The sequence below is a fragment of the Mus caroli genome, chromosome 4 (assembly GCF_900094665.2).
Source record: "Mus caroli chromosome 4, CAROLI_EIJ_v1.1, whole genome shotgun sequence".
In the NCBI taxonomy this organism is placed as follows: Eukaryota; Metazoa; Chordata; class Mammalia; order Rodentia; family Muridae; genus Mus; species Mus caroli.
Window position 1 is genome coordinate 131365016 of NC_034573.1, and position 17315 is coordinate 131382330.

The 17315-nt window shown below is 46.0% G+C and overlaps 1 protein-coding gene across 3 annotated transcripts in view; it reads right to left on the reverse strand.

Annotated features, from left to right (window-relative positions):
* Positions 1–7067: 7067 nt before the first annotated feature.
* LOC110293695 (protein DDI1 homolog 2) overlaps positions 7068–17315 on the reverse strand; it is a 41912-nt gene continuing 31664 nt past the window's right edge. The window contains exons 2-3 of one of the 3 annotated variants that reach the window (XM_029475707.1): positions 15382–15443; positions 7068–12322 (exon numbers count right to left, since the gene is read on the reverse strand). In XM_029475707.1, coding sequence (XP_029331567.1) covers positions 10536–12322; positions 15382–15430 — 1836 coding nt within the window. In that variant the 5' untranslated portion in view covers positions 15431–15443 and the 3' untranslated portion in view covers positions 7068–10535. Of the gene's footprint in view, positions 12323–12883; positions 13086–15381; positions 15444–17315 lie in introns of those variants that run through there. The other 2 variants (XM_029475708.1, XM_029475706.1) reach the window with 2 other exon arrangements.

Sequence of the window (17315 nt, forward strand, 5' to 3'; positions counted from 1 at the left end):
GAGGAGGAGGAGGAGGAGGAGGAGGAGGAAGAAGAAGAAGAAGAGAGGAGGAGGAGGAGGAGGAAGAAGAAGAAGAAGAAGAAGAAGAAGAAGAGAAAGAAAGAAGGAAAGAAAGAAAGAAAAAAAGAAAGAAAGAAAGAAAGAAAGAAAGAAAGAAAGAAAGAAAGAAAGAAAGAAGAAAAGAGCCTGTAAGGTATGTGAGGTAAGTGTACTTTCAGTCCGAGGAACAGCAGGTGCTAAGGCCCTGGGGTAGGGGCAAGCATGGTTTACTCAGGAATACTGGAGCCAGCATGGTTTAGGGCTGGATTGAGGGAGAGAGTTGGGAGGAAACAGCAGTTCTGAGGGAGGTAGCTATTGGAGGTGTGCAGGAGGCCCCTGCAAGCTGGTATGACAGACCTGAGCCATCTTCAGGCTTTGACATGGTGTGCAGGGTTTAGGGTGAGCTGGGTCTAGGGTGGGAGTGAAGCACGGGGATTAATGAGAAGAAAGGTTCCTGCCACTTCCTTTTTAGAGGGTGCAAGGACATGGGGGGCTTCCAGGTTAAGGACTTCATCATCTGAGGCCAGGGAGAGAAAGCAGGAGCCTTCAGAACTTTGTAGAAAGGAGGGACCTCACAGATAAGGACAGTTAATCCCACGAGTCTATGAAAAGCATCGTAGCCCACCTGTGAGAGCTATCCTTTCTTCTGTGCAGTTTTCCTGTTTTGAGAGTCTCTGGTGGCCCAGGTTGGCCTTAGATGTGCTAGGTAGCAGAGCAGAGGATGATTTGAAACTTGTGATTCTCCAGCCTCCACCTCCCTAGTGCTGGGATTGTAGGTGTGCAACAGCATGCTTGCTCTATTTGATGTGGCGCTGGGGATTGAACTCGGGACCTCACTCTCCCAACCACACTGCAGCCCAGCCTACATTTAACACATACAAATTTTCTAAGACTTTATTTATTTATTTATTTATTTTAAAGATTTATTTATTTGATGTATATGAGTACGCTGTCACTGTCTCCAGACACCAGAAGCGGGCATCAGATCCCATTGCAGATGGCTGTGAGCCACCATGTGGTTGCTGGGAATTGAACTCATGACCTCTGGAAGAGCAGTCACTGCTCTTAACCATTGAACCATCTCTCCAGCCCAAATCTTCTAACACTTAAAAAAAAAAAATCTGTTTCATTGGATGTCTACTTAAGTGAATATCCTACCTGCCCTTTCTCACAATTGCATATGCAGATTTCTACCCTGGCCTTCTGACTTCTGGCACTTCAGTCTACAAAGTATTCTCTGCTATGCTGGATATTTAGTGCTAGGCTAATACTTACCACCTCAGTACTGCCTTAAAAAGATAAGCAGGGGCTGGGACTGTAGCTCAATTGGTACAGTGCTTGTCCGGCATGAAGGAGGCTCTGGGTCCGAGCCCTTGCACTGCATAAACTATGTATGGCGTAGTGCTAGTACTCGGGAGGTAGAGGGAGGGCAATCAAAAGTTCAAGGTCATTTCTCAGTTACATCCCTCTCTTGGTCAGCCTAGGATAGAGAAGAGCCTGCCTAAAATGAACACATCATTCGGGAGCCTTAAGGTAGGGATGGAGTCGCCTCGAGACTTAACCGTAAGAAACTCAACCCCAAACTCTTCTGAAACTAGGGGTGATGATGCATCCCTTTATCCCAGGACTCTGAAAGTGGAGGCAGGAGGACCAGGAAGGAGTTCAAGGCCATCCTCAGCTGCAGAGCCATTTTGAGGCCAGGCTGGAATACATAAAACTCTTAGTCAAAAACAAAACAAAACAAAACAAAACAAAACAAAACAAAACAAAACAAAACAAAACAAAACAAAAGCATGGCAGGTCTAAATGGTGAGTCTTAGTCTTTGAGTATAGACTTGGGAGTCAACTCAAGTCTACTTCTCCCCAATCAGATGTGAAAGAATTGATATTCTGAGACAGAAAGCCAACTCCTCTCTCCCTAACAGACCCTGTAGCTCAGTCTAACCTGGTACTCAGTGCAATCCTCCAGTCTTTTGTTGTTGTTGTTGTTGTTTGTTTTTTTGAGACAGGGTTTCTCTGTGTAGCCCTGGATGTCCTGGAACTCACTTTGTAGACCAGGCTGGCCTCGAACTCAAGAAATCCGCCTGCCTCTGCCTCCCGAGTGCTGGGATCAATCCTCCAGTCTTAAACCATGCTAGGATTACAGCTCAGAGAGCCCCCTGCTATCATGCGATAGCTAATCTCTGTGTTTGCTTCTGTTTTTGTTGGGTGTGGCCAGGTGACTATTTCTGGTGCACACCTCACTACCCTCAGCTTGCCTTACTTCTACTAAGGACAGGGCACCCGAAGAACCCCAGGTAAATGAACAGCAGCCCAGAGGAGCCCGCCCTCCCAGCCCCCACACGGACCCACATTGGACTGACATTGAAGACGTGATGTTTGATTTCATTGCTCGAATTGGTTTATCACAGCAGTTAGTTAACCCTGGGCTAATTAGAGAATGTGTTACCAAGATAATCTAGTTTGGGGGCCCAGGAGGACCATAGACATAATCTAAAATTCAAAAAATAAAAGAGTGAGCCGGGCAGTGGTGGCGCATGCCTTTAATCCCAGCACTTGGGAGGCAGAGGCAGGCGGATTTCTGAGTTCAAGGCCAGCCTGGTCTACAAAGTGAGTGCCAGGACAGCCAGGGCTACACAGAGAAACCCTGTCTTGAAAAAACAAAAAAACAAAGAGTGCAAAACAGGGAAAACCTGTTCCCTGTGGCAAATCAGGTAGCCTGCACTTACACCTCATGGCCTCAAGTTCAAGGCCAGAGGAAGAGCTGGGAAGTCATGTTGGTGTGTGACTTATTGGTCAGCAGCGTTTCTAGAAAGGCTCAGGAAAGAATGGGTGGGGTAGAAACAGGAAGGAACGGGAAAGAGCCAAGCTCCACATCTCCCTGAAGGGTCTAAAAGTCCTAATTTCCTGCTCAGCGGTGGTGGCGCACACCTTTAATCCCAGTACTTGGGAGGCAGAGGCAAATGCATCTCTTGATTTCCAGACCAGCCTGGTCTACAGGGTAAGTTCCAGGCCAGCCAGGGCTACACAGAGAAGCCCTGCCAGTGTCTTAGCTAGCTTTGTTGGCACATGTTTGTAATCTCAGTGCTCAAAGGGCTGAGGCAGATCAGGTGTGAAGCCAGCTTGGGGTATAATATGAGTCCTCACTCAAAACCGAACGAGAGCCTGGAAGATGGCTCAGCAGGTGACAGTATTGTCACGAAGCTCGGCAAGTTCTGTCCTAGGACTGACAGTGTGGAAAGAACAGATTCCCACAAGCTATCCTTTGACCTCCACATGCAAATCCTGGAATGCCCAGCACACACACCATACAGAATAAATGTAATGAAAGCATTAAAGAGACCATACCCCATACACAAACCATGCAAACAAGTAGATTATACTTCATAGCCCTCCTCACAGTCTTGTGTGGCCATGGGACCCAGTCCAGAAGCTTCTAAACTGACTTGAAGTGACAATCATTCTGAAGGAAGTCACCAGCTTCTAGAAAAACCACACACACAGACCCGCGAGTCGTCCTCACTGTACCTCGTTTCCTGTATGGTGTGCGTGCCTATGTTCCACACCTCCTCCAATCATCTCCGCCTTGTCTTTCACAGTGAGACAGGGTCTCATCGAACGCAGCACTCACCAACTGGTTAGTCTGGTAAGCCAGTGAGCTCTGGGAACTGGCCTGTTTCCATCCTGCTGAACGCCATGACACCTGGCTTTTCTCTCTCTGGGTCCTGGAGATCTGTTCTGGTAAAGCTGGACTATACCAAGCAGCCTGGCTCTAGAGCAGTGGTTCTCGATTCCCCTAATGCTGTGACCTTCTAATACAGTTCATGTTGTGGTGACCCCAACCATAGGATTACATCATAACTGCTATTTTGCTACTGTCATGACTCAATGTAAGTATCTGTGTTTTCTGGTGATTTTAGGCACCCCCTGTGAAAGGGTCATTTGGCCCTAAAGGGGTTGAGACCCACAAGGCTGGCCTTGGTCAGAGATCTGTTTGGCTATGGAGGCCAGCTTTAATCACAGTACTCCACTGCTGGGGTTGTTCCTGTTAGTTTGAGCAAGTGCACACAAGTGTTCCCCTTCCATCTGCAGGGAGATCTCCGGCAACCTGGAAGTCACATTTCATGGCTGTGCTCATCCCTTCTGGGTCCAGGTAGAGAGAAGATGCTGCCCCAGTACGCGAGCACAAGTAATTTAAAGGGCCAGGGAGTCAGAAACAAGAACTGGGAGGAGTGATCACCTTAAGTTAGAAGAAGCAGATCAAACAAGTCTTATGATAAAAACTTTATTGTCTTAAATATCAAAGGTTTTACACATCACGTTTTCTTCAGAAAGTTCCTATTAAAGAAGAAAAAATAAAATAAAAGTGTTTGGATTATCAGGGCTGACTTACATTTCCAAGTATGACAAAAACCAAAACAAAACAAACTCAAATGCAAAGGCATCTAGTGCGTTCAGCTGCAGACAGTCCTAACCAGCACAAACAGCAACTGACGTCGGGTTTCCTGAGAGCGTCTTCGCAGTTCTCAGTCTCCCCGACTCTCAAAGCATCTGGCCATGGCTGGGAGGGCCACTGGCAAGATTTTGCTAACCAGACTAGATCTCAAAAGATGAAGTAGTGTCAAAGCCAGAAAAACCTCAGGACACTCAGGCAACTGCAGGAAGCCAAAGAGGCTCCCTCGTTTCAATCTGCCGCTGCGGTAGAGAGCCAGGGAACCTTGACTGGGGGCTGAAGCTTTATGGGGGGCACTGAAGCCATCGGGCCCTGCTTGCCATGAAGAGATCTGGATACAAATGCACTATTGGTTTCCCATGCAAGGTGCATGTAAGGGAGAGTCACTCAACACAACAGATTCCCTCTAATGTCTCGCCAGAAGGAATGGACGCCCAGGGGATGCAGGGAGGAACACAAGCCTCAGTGTTCCGGTGTTAAGAGTATGAGGCCACATGTCTTCCAGGTTGTAAGGACTGCTCAAGGAGCCTGTGAACACATATCTGGTTGGCTCCTGTCGGAACACAGGTCTATTCTGCAGGTCACAGACACACTCATTTTAGTTTGCAGGTTTTGGGCAACCACACTCTAAGTACAATCACTGCCCATCACTTGACAGGAAGGACAGAAGGGGAAGCGCCCCTTACCCAAGTTAGCCAATCAAAACCTTCTTTAGTTGCTTTCTCAGGCAGAGCTATGTAAGATGCACTCATGTTCTATGCCTTCTCCTGATCTGGGGTTCAAACTTTGCAGGTAAACCAACTCCCATGTTGAGCCATTTTTTTTTTCTTGGTAAATTTGTCCTAGATGGTAACCTAGAACTTAGCAGCCCTCCTCCCCAATCCACAAGCCCCCGACCCCAATTACTGATCAACTTTTAAGCATATTCCTAGTACAGCTCAGAAATCGCTAAGCACCTACTTTCCTTCTAAGCTTCAGGAATGCATACACCAGCTTTCTTAAATGGAGGATTGAATAATGTCTTGTGGAGCTGGTAGACTTCTGTAAAGCAATCCTGTCTACCCACCCCAACACCGATCACTTCTGCTCTGGATTCTCGTTCACACACTGCACATCCTGCAGAGGCCTTGGCTGAGTTCTGCTCCCGAGGGTGGAGAGGACACACTGACCTATCTTAGAGCTGCATGTTACCCTGCATCCTCCAACCTGGATGCTGTCTATGTCCTGCCTGTCCCTATCCAGTCCACAGCTTTATGCCTAACTCCTCTGCATCTTTTCAGTCATTTCTACGAAATTTTTTTTGTTTAAAATTCTTTTTTCTGTGCAGTGTTGGGGGTCAAGTCCAGGGCCCTGTTCATGTCAGGCAAATGTTCAACCACTGAGCTACACAGGTATAATTCTTTTGGAGACAGGGTTTCATGTAACCCAAGCTGACCTGAAACTCACTATGTAGCCAATGACCTTGAACTACTGCTCCCCCCCCCCCTCCAGTGCTGGGAATACATGCTCACACCTCGCTTCTGCAATGCTGGGGGTTGGACTGAGGGCTTTCTGCAGCTAGGCAGGCGCTCTGCCTGCTGTTGTGCTATTATTTCCCTATATCCTTAACTGATTTTATTTTTATTTATAGTTCCTCTCTGTAGCCCTGACTGGCCTTGCACTTATAGCTTAAAGCTGTGTGACACAACACCAGCCCCCAGTTGTTTAAAACAAAACTAAACTAAAACTAAACACTTTAAAGTGTAACTCTAGGCTTACAGCATTGAATTCCATTATGGGCTTGATTTTTTCCCCCCCAGTCAGTTCTAAACTGCAACCAAATGATGTAAGTTTGAAAATAAAAGCATGCTACCCGGACATTATAGATTGTGCCTATAACTTCATAAACCCAGCTACTTTAGGATTGCTAGTTCAAGACCAGCTTGGTCTGTAAGAAATCTCAAAAGTAAAAGCATGCTGGGGTGGGGTGGAGTAGCATGCTAATAGGTATGAATAGACCTCAGTTAAAACTTACCCCACATCTCCCCTAGACTGGAGGCTTCTAAAGGCCAGGTTTAGCTGCTGCTGAACTTGTGGGCTTCAGGGATACTCCATGTTTGATGAATTAACCGATGAATTCTTGCTCATACTGCATAGATTTGATGGGAAGAGCTAACTTCCTATTAAGAACATAAGATTTGATCTCTCCCTATCACAGCACAAAAGGTGCAACAGAAAACCTAAGAAACATCTAGAAACCATTTTTGGTATACAGGATGCAGAAACTCCTATCTGGGGAAACCTAATGTTTGAAGCAGGTAAGAGTGAATCTGAGTAGTAAGGAGCCAAGGACCACACCAAGCGGCAGCCCTCTAACCGCCCCCTCCCGTACTCCCAAGATGCGATGCTTCCGCTAGTCAAAAAAAGTAAGGCACGAAAGAAAAGCAAGAACATCAAAGGCTCACCCCAAGTCCTGACTGCAGCTCCACCAACACTTGGGGTCCGGGAATTTGTGAGGGCTCAGTGCCAGCCCTGAGGGGATGCAGGACACACCAAATGCTATTATGTTAACTACAGAGAGAGGGAAATTACACAGTTCTAGTCAGCCACAGACTTTATTAAATCCCAAGACTGGCTTTTACTTTTCTTTTTCGGTGGTAAGGATCAAACCCAGGACTTCACACACTACACGGGAGTTCCACCAAACCATACCCCTCAGCCCTGTGGCATTGCTAGTGATACACCAGAGAGTTCGGCCACAGGTAGCAACAGGAATGCGCTGGGTGAACTGGGTATAGTTGTGTGCACCTGTAATCCTAGTATTCTAAAGGCTGAGGCCCTCCTGGGCTATGGCGAGATCCTGTCTCAAAAAAAAACCCACAAAACAAAAATGAAACTTTGCCTTACACTCTTGTCCTGCTGTTTGCAAGGCAGTTTATTATATACATAGTAGGAAGAAAAGCCACCAGACGTGCGGTCTCTGTAGACAGAAAAGCTTTTCAACCTATGCAAAAATAGTTATCAATAACCTTATATTTGAGATAGCTTAGTATTTATTTATAGACATGAGCTGAAAAGTTGAAACAAATTCTTATGGCTTCACCTAGAGATAGAAAGCTGTAGAGAGGGACGAACAGGCAGATGCTACACAAGCTAGTCATAAAATCCACGACACCAGGTCCCCTACACCATTCCTAGGCACCCTCTTGCCAAAGTAATGTTTTGGGCTGTCTCTCCCCTTTCCTGGAGATAATCAGTGGGAGTAGGCTTCGGGGCAGGAGGTCTCACACATTCCTACTAATGCTTCCTTTGCCAGGTTCCTACTCTCATCCTGACCGGTCAACATCTGAAGCACAGCCCACTAGACACAGACTTCGGCTGCTGCAGAGGGCTGAACTAGCACATCTGGAAACGGCCCTAACCAGAATCAAAGGGCTGTTATCTCCAGCCCTTCAGCTTGAGTGTGAGTTTTACAAGAAAATCCTTTGGTGCATAGATGGAGACCACTGCTGGAGGTAAGCAGTCACCACAAAACCCCCTGACAATGGTCTGGCAGAGGAGCTGCCCTTGCTGTTACAGTTGGGATCTGACAGGATCAACACTGGGTTCACACTGATGTGATCTTACTCCTATAGTGACTTAAGTGAAAGCTGACTCCAAAGTACCACTAATGTGATGTTCCTCAATGTCCTCTGTTCTAGAATTGCTCGGTTTAAGCCAATCAATTCCTAACGAATCCCTAACTTCATCCAAACTGCAGACAAAAGATTGCTGGCCTTGACCTCAAATATCACTTGCCTCCTAGAATGAACGGTATGTCAGCTCGCCTGGGCTTTTTATTTATTTTTGACAGATCTTAAAAATCAAAAGCAACTATTTGTTGCAAAGAAAATAACAACCAAAAGGACAAAGTATTTGGCAAGTGAGTCCAGCTTATTCAAAGTACTCCTAAGAACACCACCTGTATAATCACTGACCTATCAAACTGCTTCTAAAAATAGCATACAAGTACATACATCAAAAGCTATTGTAATGAAATCTTTTCCAGACTGGTATTCTATATTTTAGCTAGGGCCACCTCCCAAACTTCTACATGGGAGAGTCGGTGGCCACACCACTGCCTTTGCATGCCAATTTCGTCTGCTCGCACAGGCCTTCTGGGAGGAGTTGCCATCAGTACTTTCCTTTATCCACCCCACCCTGTGGCTCCAAGGATTTGTGACTCAGAACATCACCCCCACCCCAAGCCAACACCAGGCTTCACTGCACTTCCTGTTCTTGCTTCAGACATGGCTCTAAGCTGGGTGACAGAACCCTGGGAGCAGTTTCCTAGCGAATCACACAGAGACATCTTTGGTGTAGAACAGGCAAAAGGTGGACAGGCCGTGCTCATCTGAAAGAATTTCTCAGACAGCCCGGCTAGCCTGATGCTCGGAGGGCCTGACGGAGAGCTGTGAACCACAAGGCCATCCAGCCACGTTTCCCTAATTCCAGAAAGGATCATGGTACTCGGTGTGACTTGCCACTGTGTCACTGAAGTGAGTCTCGGCACACAAACAAGTGGCAAAAAAGAGTAAGACCAAAGAACAGAAACCCCTGTAAGTGCCCCTAAAGGTCAAAAACTCCTGAGATATGAACCCGTCTGTGCTTGATGACTTCAATTTTGATGAATAAAACCAAGCCTTGAAAGGGGGTGGGGGTGGGGGGAGGAGAGAGAATGATAGTGACTTTTAGGCAAAAATCAGTTAATGCTAAGTTCAGAATTTGATTTTAATACTTTCATTTTAATAAACTCTCAACCTGGAACCTGGAAGTATCCTTAAAATCCTTTTCAAGAAAAGCAAGATTAGAGATTCCTGCCAGACACCTAAGACAACAGTTCATGTTCCAGGAAAGGATTCTTTCAAACCTATCCGGAGTGATTATTGCACAGTGGGGCCCACGGACAGAGACTTGCAAGGCGAGAGCTTACACTAAAAAGGCCACAACAAACACAGCTACACATTCTGCCCCACTTTAGCTCAACTTGATGGACACAAACATGGATCCTGCTTAGAAAAGAAACTCCTGAGGAAAGAAAGGGATGAAGACTGTACCAAGGCCACTGTTGTCAGAACTTCCATTGTATTTCCACCGCCATGAGGGGCACTCACAGACAAGCACCTCGCTCTCTCGCTGTCTCACTCAGCTCCGACTGAGCCTGGGAAGAACTTCCTAGCAGATGAGTCTGCAAAGCCAGCAGGCTCCTGGCGGTCAGCCCTGATCACTGGGAGGGCTGGGGTGTCAGTGAGACGCCTCGACTCTGTCTCTAGTACACGCCAGTGTCTGTCTAAGCCATTATCTTTAGCTCAGTCCTTGACATTTACAAATGGAATTATGATTGCGATTTTTTCCCTTCCCTTTTAAAATACAAGTAGCACCAGGTTTCACTCTAATGTGAATTTCCCCACACCCTCCCCATGGTCATGAAGGTATTTGGCAATCAGTCCATGCAGCAGGCTATGATGTACAAGGTAGCCCAAGGTGTAAGCCCTCCCACTCGCCCTACTTAAATGTCAACCCTGAGCACACAAATCAAACCATCCAACTCTACAAGTTAGTTATTATCTTCTCCAGCTTCCTGTTAAAAGCCATCCCCTGTACACAGCACAGCCAGAGCCCCAGCGGGCAGCTCATCTGTCCTAGCTCCATAGATGGCAGGCTCCTCATGACTCCTGCTTTCAAAGCACTCACTCATTCTAAAATGGTATGCTATACACAAAACCATCTGCTTTATTCCAGAATACATCATCGTCATGAGAATAAAAAGCTTTGTATGCACACACTGCCAATACATTTAAAAGGCCCAAATGTTAACAAGTAGAATAGACAAATTCAGACAGAAGATCATAAATTACTTTGGCCGGCAAAAAAAAAATCTGGCTCAACATTTTGCTTGCAGATTTTCTACACATAGTGTGTGTGTGTGTGTGTGTGTGTGTGTGTGTGTGTGTGTGTGTAGTATATTTGTGTGAAAAGGGCTTTTTCAAAAGGAATGAAGTGCGGCCCAGCCCACTTCCCACAATTATGTTGGGACTACAATGTTCTTTGCTAACAAAACAAGAAGGGCAAGGTCTGCATTCCCACCAACTCGATGCAGAGCCCCGAGCGCTTCCTGCAGAGTGAAGCCGGCACCAAGAATCCTGTCAACATCTGCGGCAGGAAAGATGAACGGTGGAAGAACGGAGGGGGTGGACAAGGACTGTGTGGGAGTTTGGTCCAATCCACTAAGGGGCAACCCAGCTCCAGGGCAGACACTGCTGGTCTCCGGTCTGTCTGGGCCTGGATTATGCACATGCTCAGAAGGCTGACTGTGGACACCCTCACCTGCTGCAAGTTCAGGTGCTATTTCTGTTTCTACCCCTGAGGTGCAGGGCAACTGCTCAGACAGTTTAGCTGAGGTTATGGCGACAGAACAGCTCTTCCTGGCTGACTCTGTTGATCTGCGGACACCTTCTCGGCCAGGTGACAAGCCATCACCCAGACCTTCAAAGCTAGTGGATGCTTCATCTTCTACCGCAGCACAAGGGGCAGTTCCTACGATTTCTGGCTTTCCTGATTCAGAGGTGGCCTGTTGACAGGAGCCTTGTGAGTACTGGTCACTAGGGGTCAAATGCACACTTTGGACCCTTCTTCCTGTAAGGTCTGAAACACTTGGTTGGCTCTCAGCTCCTATCTCTGACTGACAGGTAATATCCTCAGGTGAATCTTCTGAAGCTGGCTTACAGCTAATGACCAAAAGCTCATGGAGTTCTTTCAAGGCCACTGTGACAGATGAACAAAATTCTTCTGCTGATTCCACAGAGGGCTGACCATGGCCACTTAGAAGGGAAGAGGAACTGTCATCTTTGTTATCCACTGTAGACATTTCAACATTATCTTCTGGGATCTGCAATTCCCGAGTCAAGATGGAATGTTCCACAGGTTCACAGGAGGGGTTAGACTGTAATGTCTCCACTTCCATAGTGGGATTATCTGAAGCGAGATGTCCTACACTAGGGCTCTTGATGACGGCATCCTGCCTGCCTGTTGAGCTGCACATAGCAACCCGAGACTGCTCAGCTGTATCTACTTCCATCAGGGCTTCTGAGCATGAGCAGCCACAGAGTCCTGGAGCTGGAAGACCCTTCTCTGCACTGGCAAGATGAGCGTTTCTCTGTAGCTCACCTTTCGTCAGAGCCTCCAAACTGACAACTTCTTCCTGAAGCTCAAGGTCTTCTGTGTCACAAAGACACTCCTGGTGCCGTGGAGCACTCTGCAGTCCAGCCTCACGCTGCACACTCTCGGTTTCTCTGTGCTGCTGAAGGCCGTTCACGTGACTTGGGGTCTGATTTTCTGGATACAAACTCTTTTCCTCCACAAATATCTGTGGCTCATGCATCCCTGTAGTTGTGAGAGTTAAACTAGCATCCTGTCTTGTGTGGAGATACACTCTGAGGCCCTGGGTTCTTTTCTCAACAGATTTCTCCAGATTACCTGCAACAACTGCTTCTTTTGATGACGTATGCAAAGGCATGGCTAGACTCTGCTCTGCTGAGGAAGCAAGGTCAGGAGGAGCCTGCAGAGGAGGAGGGTCTGTTTTCTTAGAGTGTGTCTGGAATTCAGCTGAAGCCTTCGTAGCCTCCATAGCTAGAGATTCAATGCTATTGGGGTCACCGGGCTTGATGGCGCAGACGGAAGCAGAAACAGAGCGAGGGAGACTCGTTGGGCTACCAACCTCAGGACTCTGCCCTGAAGGAGCAGGATGGTCAAATCCATCTGAAGTCGGCAATGATGACATTCCCAGTGAGGTAGATTCTTTACTGCTTTTCTCTGTAATAAAAAGAAAAGAGAGAAAAAGATTAGCTAGCAGACCACTAACTTATCAGAGTTGAATCCTCAATAGAATAAAAGCAGGCCTTTTAATTTAGGTCTCTCTTGCAAATATGTTAAAAAAAAATACACAAGAATCTTTCTCATTGTGGCAAGGTAACATCTGTCACTGAAGCGGAAATGGGTGTGTGCTTAATAAACATTAAAATTCCATATGTAAAGAAAGCACTATTAACGCGCACTTCACAATGGTTGGGTCAGTGCCTCACACTTAAAAGATACTTATTGATGTATTTATTCACTCCAGAAAGGCTCTCACGGCACAGCCAGAGCTGGCCTTAAAGCTGAGAGGCTCCTGCCCGGCTTCTGGAGTGCTGGGCTGTGGGAGTGAGTGCATCACCACACCAAGCAGTTACTTTATTTCTGGTGATTTTTTGCATCTTCACTGGATGATTCTCATGACAAGGCTTTTTTCCCCTCTTTAAAACAACAACAACAACCACAAACAAACAAACAAAACCCAACAGGTTCTCACTCTGTAGCCTAGGCTGGCCAACTCACTATAGTAAGGCCAGATAAGCCTTTAATTATCAGCAATCCTTGTGCGTCAGCCTCCTAAGCACTGGGGTTACAGCATGGGCCACCACTGTTGGCTCCAGTTCGCTGTTCATGTTTCAAGTGTAAGCACAGGTGTCCAAAAGCAAGCACGCTGGCAACAGAGCAGGGCAACCAAGAGAGGTGGGGTTTACATGCCTGGAGAGCTCTAGAAGACAGACAAGTAAACAGTGGATTTTATTTCTAGCCAAGCTTTTCAAAAACCATGGTAAAACTAAGCACCCAATTCAAAGAACAAAACAAAAAATGAGGCAGACAAAATTTTATTTATCTGTTCAACCACTTGAACTTAGAATTCATACTTGAGGCAACATTTCCTGTACTCTTGACTTCCTGTATGAGGATGATGGCTCCCAGTGTCAGAGCTATGGGTGTGCATTACTGTTCTCAAGTTTCTGTAGTGCTCTGGACCAAACCAACCTCAGCTAATCCAGCTACATCTCTAGCTCTCTAACGAGTTCTGTGCAGCCTGAACTTGTGCGAGTTTCTGGCTTTAGTGAGTGCTGGGATCACCATGCAGGATCACACCCAGCTTCTCAATGCTGCAGCCCTCGTACAGTACCACAGAGCTGAGCAGGCGTGGGCACTGCGCTGACTACGACAGGACGGGAGAGGAAGAGTGTGATCATTCTTTGATAGGCAACAATAACTTACACCCACCCTAATTTGATTGCCCTTCAAAGATGATGCGGAAGCCTGGTCCAACTCCTCTGGCACTATTAAAAACCAGCCTCTAGCCACCAATAATATCTTTAATTAAAAGGCATAGATTGCTATCAAGGCTGGAATATCGGTTCCTGGGTTATTAAATTCAATTCAGATGCTTTGTGCTGAACACTAACATCAGTGTGAGTGCTGGGTTTCCACTGGTGAAGTCACACAGAGTGTAGTTATGATGCAAACGGCACTCTAATTAATTCATCAGACCCCGCTGAGCTGCGTGGGAGGATGCGCCTGCTGGAAGTTGTCAGCTTTTCCTTTTTGTGGTTGAGATGGGAATCCCATGTAGCCTATATTGTTCTTTCTGTTTGTTTTTCAAGAGTTTCTTTGGCTATACTGGAACTCACTTTGTAGACCAGGCTGGCCTTGAACTCAAGAGATCCACTTGCCTGTCTCCCAAATGCTGGGCTCAAAGGCCAGTGGCACCACCTCAAGGTAGTGACTAACTTCTTAAAGAACTACCTTATCTTATAGTTGGTGTTAAACAGGATTATGTTTTGTCTCTGTTTAAAACTACATCCTGTAAATCTAGAAAGTTCTTAGCTTTATCCATCTAATCAATACAGCTGACTCTGAAGTAAGTTCCATTTTGGACTAGTGCTAACATAAAAAAGCATACTGCAAAAGAATATCCAAGCCAGCACCTCAGGGAACATTTATACCTGGGCTCAGTGTCAGGGCCTACGCACCCCACAGAACAGGGGAGGTGAGGGTGCCCTGGTGGACTCTGTACTTAATTAGAGCGGCATGTATGCCATCCTTCTGAAACTGAAATACTAGTACCACAGGGGGCAAAAAAAAAAAAAAAAAAAAAAGGCTAAGGGACATCAACTATTCCTAATGTCCTTAAAATGAGAGTGAGAGAAAGAGTCAGAGAGAGAAAGAGAATGAATATGAATGACATGCTACAAGTCTAATTATAACCAGCCTCCAAACCCTTACTAGAACTCTGTGTCAGATCGTCAGATAAAACCAACAGTATTTATTTTATTTTATTTTATTGGTTTTTTGAGACAGGGTTTCTCTGTAGCCCTGGCTGTCCTGGAACTCACTCTGTAAACCAGGCTGGCCTCGAATTCAGAAATCCGCCTGCCTCTGCCTCCCAAGTGCTGGGATTAAAGGCGTGCGCCACCATGCCCTGCTTCTTCTTCTTTTTTTTTTTTTAAACAATATTTATTTTAAAGACAGTTTCACTCTATATACAGTCCAGCCTCATCTCCCCCCTCTGAAGCACAGGGTGGCAAGGATGCAGGAGAATGCCCTGCCCACCCACTACTATCTATGAGTCTGGGGAAGCTGTTCAGTTCAACTTTCCATTTCTGCTTAATAAAATGAAAATTTTACCATTTGAAGTTTATAAACATTTAGAGTCCAGCTTTTTAAAAGGAAAAAAAAAAGGCTTAAAAAATTCAGTTATCTACAACAAATTGCTGTGACACCAACAATTCTTTTCTTTTTTTCTTCAGTATCTTCAGCTCTCAGAGGTAGAAGGTATACTTTTTACTAATACTTTATCCTGGACTGTTCCCATAACCAGTCAAATCTTAAAGAAGAATTTATGCCTATGTGTGTATATGGCGACATACACATAAATGTACATACAGGCTAGCTGTAACCAGACTGAACAGGGAGGAAGTCTTGAGTTTCCAGAATGACCCCAGACAGAGATTTTTCAGAGCACAGATGACAACAGGATGGAAGGTTTATGTGGCGTCTATAAATACCTGGTCCGGGCCCACTCCAGCTGCAGCACACACACACTACATGCATCATGGCTTCTGACGCTCTGTTTGGATTAGGAAACAGACAAGCAAACGTGGGTTAACAATGCAAAACCACACAGCATGCAGGGCTGTAGTCCTCGATCCTTCCCATCCGTAAAAGCAGGAGTTTCCACAGCGGGGCACCCCAAAGACTTTTTGGTGCTTCAATTCTCTCCAAATATAACCAGCAAGGTTTCTGTACTTGAGAAGCAATTATTCCATAGCTCTGTACAGATATTGGAGGCAAATATGCCACAGGCAAAGTCAATCTGTCAGAGGAGCTGCTCAAAGACCAATCGTTCATTCTGCAGAGTTAGTGGACAAGTACAGGAGCTTCCCACATCTCTCAGCATACATATTGGAGACAAGGTCTTGCTATGGCCTAGAACTCGACATTCTGAGGGTGTGGCTTATAGGCAGGTGCTACCACCCCAAGCTCAAGACTCAGTTATTTCCTTCCTTCCTTGGTTTTCTTTTTCACGACAGGGTTTCTCTGTGCAGCTCTGGCTATCCTGGAACTCACTCTGTAGACCAGGCTGGTCTTGAACTAAGAGATCTGCTCACCTCTATCTCCCAAATGCTGGGATTTAAGGTGTGTGCCACTACCACCCAGCTAAAGACTTGTAAGTTCCATCTGCTGCCTTCTTCACAGTTAGCCTGCCAACAGACCTGTTCTGACAGTGCTACTGACTTTAGACAAATACAAAGGGTGATCAGACCCTAATTAGTCAAAGAAATACTCTTTTGAGAATACTCTCATCTTACGTCCAGAGTTGTGTAATTTTCACGATCCTAAGCAGTCAGTTCTCAAATAGTAAACACTACTGTTGTGGAGTCATCAGACGTTTAAACACTACACGGAGCAGCATAGGTTCCACGGGAAACCTGCCCCGCCCATGTGCTGAGCCTACTTTAGCACCTGCACTTTATTTAAGCCGTGCGACAGGAAGGAAGCTGTTACTGGGTTAGTAACACTGCTGCCATCAGCCATGGCTATGGGGCGGTGGGAGTGGAGGGAGATATCTCAAAATTGTCAGCATCCCTTCTCTACCAAATCACTGTCCATAGGCTAAGGAGTTGAAGGAGCTTACTCAAGCTGACCTTTTGAGAAGATTAAAATGATTGCTGCTAATTCAAAATTCTCCCTCTTTTTAAAAATTATCTTAGTTGCAACCAAAACTGCAGATTACACAAAGTGCAACATGACCAGCTGGTGCAAGGCGCCATCAGCTACTTGGTCACACTCCAGAGTTTCAGGGTGCCACACCTGGGAGTTCTCCAGGAAATGTAACAAAACCTTGCAGTTTGCTATTCAAATATATTATCTTTTTTGCCTTGAGGAGAAAGCTATCCTATGAGTTTGTACTCTAGGACACTTTACCAGAAAGAGCAAAGCGTGAGACTGTCACATTGAGGAATAATCGTGACACAAAACCAGAACTCACTTAAGAGTCACTGTTTGTTCAGTTGATAGAAATGCACCGCAGAGACACTGTCCTGGAACAGACAGGGTGTCTCAGCAAAATGGCGCTGACTTATGTCTCTCAGAAGACTGTGTGCTGTCTTCAGATTTACGTGTTAAGGATCCTGTTCTCAGAGGTCCTCTACCTCAGGAAACACAAATACTGTATTTGATTAAGGCAAAATCACCCTCACCACTGGTTCTTCTCTGTGGGCAGCACTTCCCGTAAACATTTTTACTATGGAGTCACAGTAATAATGCCTTCCTTCAAATCAATGAACAGGCTGAGAAAATGAAGCACATTTCCAGGGAAATATTGCTGGTCTTGAAGTGTGCTTACTGTGGTTTTCTTTCTTTCTTGTTTTTTCGAGACAGGGTTTCTCTGTGTAGCCCTGGCTGTCCTGGAACTCACTCTGTAGACCAGGCTGGCCTC